Source organism: Egretta garzetta, unplaced genomic scaffold (assembly GCF_000687185.1).
Source record: "Egretta garzetta isolate BGI_Z169 unplaced genomic scaffold, ASM68718v1 scaffold59, whole genome shotgun sequence".
NCBI lineage: Eukaryota > Metazoa > Chordata > Aves > Pelecaniformes > Ardeidae > Egretta > Egretta garzetta.
Genome location: NW_009267230.1, coordinates 243,989 through 247,361, shown reverse-complemented (window position 1 = coordinate 247,361; position 3,373 = coordinate 243,989). Strand labels below are relative to the sequence as shown.

Below are 3,373 nucleotides of genomic sequence, written 5' to 3'. Positions count from 1 at the left end.
GTGAGGTGCTACCGCGTGCGCTGGGAGGAGCTGGCGGACGGCCCGGCGGTGGAGCACACCATGTTCTGGGAGGACGCCCACTGGTACGGGGGCTCGGAGATGAGCACCCAGCACTGGCCCATCCGTCTGGCTGGCTACCAGGAGCCCGTGCCCTACGTGACGAGCGATGTCTACTCCTTCCGCGACAGCTTTGGTGGCATCCTTGAGCGCTACTGGCTCTCCTCCAAGGCGGCGGCCATCAAGATCAATGACTCGGTGCCCTTCCACCTGGGCTTCAACGCCACCGAGCGTGCCCTCTTCTTCCAGGCCCGCTACAAGGACTCGCCCTACAAGCCCCCACCGGGGCAGCCGCCCTTCCCCGAGCTCAGCTACCGGGTCTGCGTGGGCTCCGACGTCACCTCCATCCACAAGTACATGGTGCGCAGGTACTTCAACAAGCCCTCCAAGATCCCTGCCGAGAATGCCTTCCGATACCCCATCTGGTCCACCTGGGCCCTCTACAAGAACAATATCGACCAGGATAAACTCTTGCGATTTGCTGAAAAGATCAAGAAGTACCGTTTTAACTGCAGCCACATTGAAATTGATGACAAGTACACGCAAGCCTATGGGGACTTTGACTTTGACCCCGTCAAGTTCCCCAATGTGACAGAGATGTTTGCAAAACTGAGGGAAGATGGGTTTAAGGTCACCCTCTGGACTCACCCTTTTATAAACTACAATTCCTCCAATTTTGGGGTGGGAATTGAGCGTCAGCTGTTCATCAAGGAGCCGTCTGGGCGGCTGCCGGCCATGGTAGAGTGGTGGAATGGCATTGGGGCCATCCTGGACTTCACCAACCCTGCGGCCCGGGACTGGTTCCAGAGCCACCTGCGCCAGCTCCGCCACAAATACGGCATCTCATCCTTCAAGTTCGACGCAGGTGAGACCAGCTACCTGCCCAAGCAGTTCAGCACCTTCCGCCCGCTCTCAGACCCCAGCATCTGGTCACGGCGCTACACGGAGATGGCCATCCCCTTCTATGAGCTGGCCGAGGTGCGGGTGGGCTACCAGTCACAGAACATCTCCTGCTTCTTCCGCATCATTGACCGCGACTCCGTCTGGGGCTACGAGCTTGGCCTCAAGTCCCTCATCCCCACGGTACTCACCATCAGCATGCTGGGGTACCCATTCATATCTGCTGACATGATTGGGGGGAATTTTTTCCCCAACAAGACAGATGGGGCAGTGGAGATCCCCGACCGGGAGCTGTACGTGCGTTGGCTGGAGCTGTCGGCCTTCATGCCCTCCATGCAGTTCTCCATCCCGCCCTGGCTCTACGACAAGGAGGTGGTGGAGATTGCACAGAAGTTCACAGAGCTCCATGAGTCGCTGGTGGCCCCGCTGCTGCTGGAGCTGGCCGGGGAGGTCACTGACACGGGCGACCCCATCATCCGCCCCATCTGGTGGATCTCGCCCCGCGATGAGGCCACTCACAGGATTGACTCCCAGTTCCTCATCGGGGACACCCTCATGGTGGCCCCCGTCCTGGAGATGGGCAAGCAGGAGCGCGATGTGTACCTGCCAGCGGGCAAGTGGCGCAGCTACAAGGGGGAGTTGTTTGAGAAGACTCCAGTGCTGCTCACGGACTATCCCGTTGACCTGGATGAAGTCGCCTATTTCCTCTGGGTTTCCTAACACTCCTCCATCAGCTTTGGATAACCATGCCTTACTTAGGACTTTCTAACAAATAATAATCCTAATTGCACATTTTGTTTGAGACTGGGGTTGCGGGAGGGAATTTAATAGACTTCACTGTCCTTGGGGTAATTTTATTTTTTGGAGAGGAGGTATCTTTGCTTTTTAATTTGGGGCTGGTGGGAGACTCTGGTTGGGTTACGTTAGGCAGAATTTTCTCTGTATACATTAGGAAAGAGTTGCCAGTCTGTCTGCAGACATGTAGTAAACTCAATACCTTTTCGGTTCCCAAGGTTTTCAAGAGGTGGAGGGGGTTTAGTGCCAGTGGGACTATTTCTGGTCCTGTGGGAGCACCTGGCGCTGGGCATAGGGGTGTGTGATGTGGGATGGTTGCTACAGCACAGCCTGCCTTAAGTTTTATAATATGGTAAATATATTTAAAAAGACTTTTTTAAGAGAGAAAACAAATTAGAGATACATATATGTATATATATACACACACACATATATATGTACATGCACACATGTTTTTTTTTCTCTATTTGGTCTACTGTGACACTGGACTAACAGTTGCCCCATGGTCCTGCTTTCCCGGGTACCAGACGGGCCAGGTTACTCAAGCGATATCCAGGTATTCTAGCTGTATGGGCTGCATGCTGCTTGCTGGGGTAGCTGCATCCCACCTCCTCGCCCATTTAACACCCACTGCAAGGCACTTGCCTGTGTGTTTTGCCTGGGGTGTCAACATTGCCTTTCCTAGAGCAGCACCGTCCATACCAGCGTGCCCCATTAGTCTTTTTAAAGCATTTATGGCCCCGCTTTGTTACAGGATTATCCTGCTGATATCATCCCTTTTAGTTTTTAAGGACAGATGAGCTTTCAGGTTTGTTGGTGGCAGAAGGACTGCCTGGAGCAAAGATGTTCTCAAAAAGTACGTGCACGCTTCCCTGGGAACAGCCAGTTCCCGCGAGCGGCATGTGTCTTGGACTGATGGTGACGTTTGCTGCTAGCCGGCTTGCCGGTGGGTGGAAAACACTGGCTTTTGCACCGATGGGTCTGTGCCAGCAGGTGTTCTCATTGCACCCGCGGAAATGTTCTTGTCTACCATGAAATTAAGCTAATACCCATCTCCGTCTCAGGTCGCAGTTGGAGGTGATGATTTTGTTGAGGGTTTTTCTGACGCAGCCCTCCTCTGTCCCCTGGAGAATTAGGGGCTGTCCTCAGGCAGTGTTTGTGGTGCTGGAGGCGGGGTTGCTGTCAGAGGCTTCTGGAGGGGACACAGGGTGACATGGTCCTGCACCCCAAGTCCCTGGCAGCCGTGATGGAGCTGCAGAAATGCCTCTTTCCCAGTTTTCCTATTTGTTTTTTTTACAGGAAGATGCATTTACAGAGAGCATGGGGCAACCTCCACTCTGACACAGAGCAAACAGGATTGAAGTCTGGCAGCCTTCCTCCCCAGGGCAGGACATTCCCATCTATGCCTTGGTTGGGAGTGCATTTCAGCCCCTGAATTTTTAATGAGCCTCTGCAGAATTGAACTGCGTTGGCTGGGAAGGTTTGGGGCACCATGCCCAGGCTACAGCCAGCCAAGGAGACATCAGCATCTGCAGGGTTTCTCATAGGATCATGTCTGGGCTGATTGCGGGCCCAGCACAAGTCTGCCACTTGGGCAGATGGTGCTGTGTTTTGGGTAGGG

At 54.0% G+C, this 3,373-nt stretch overlaps 1 protein-coding gene across 1 annotated transcript in view; it reads left to right on the top strand.

Annotated features, from left to right (window-relative positions):
- Positions 1–1,677, top strand: part of MYORG (myogenesis regulating glycosidase (putative)) — a 4,519-nt gene extending 2,842 nt beyond the window's left edge. The window contains exon 2 of the mRNA XM_009647265.1: positions 6–1,677. Coding sequence (XP_009645560.1) covers positions 6–1,677 — 1,672 coding nt within the window. The remainder of the gene's footprint in view (positions 1–5) is intronic.
- The last annotated feature ends 1,696 nt before the right edge of the window (positions 1,678–3,373 follow it).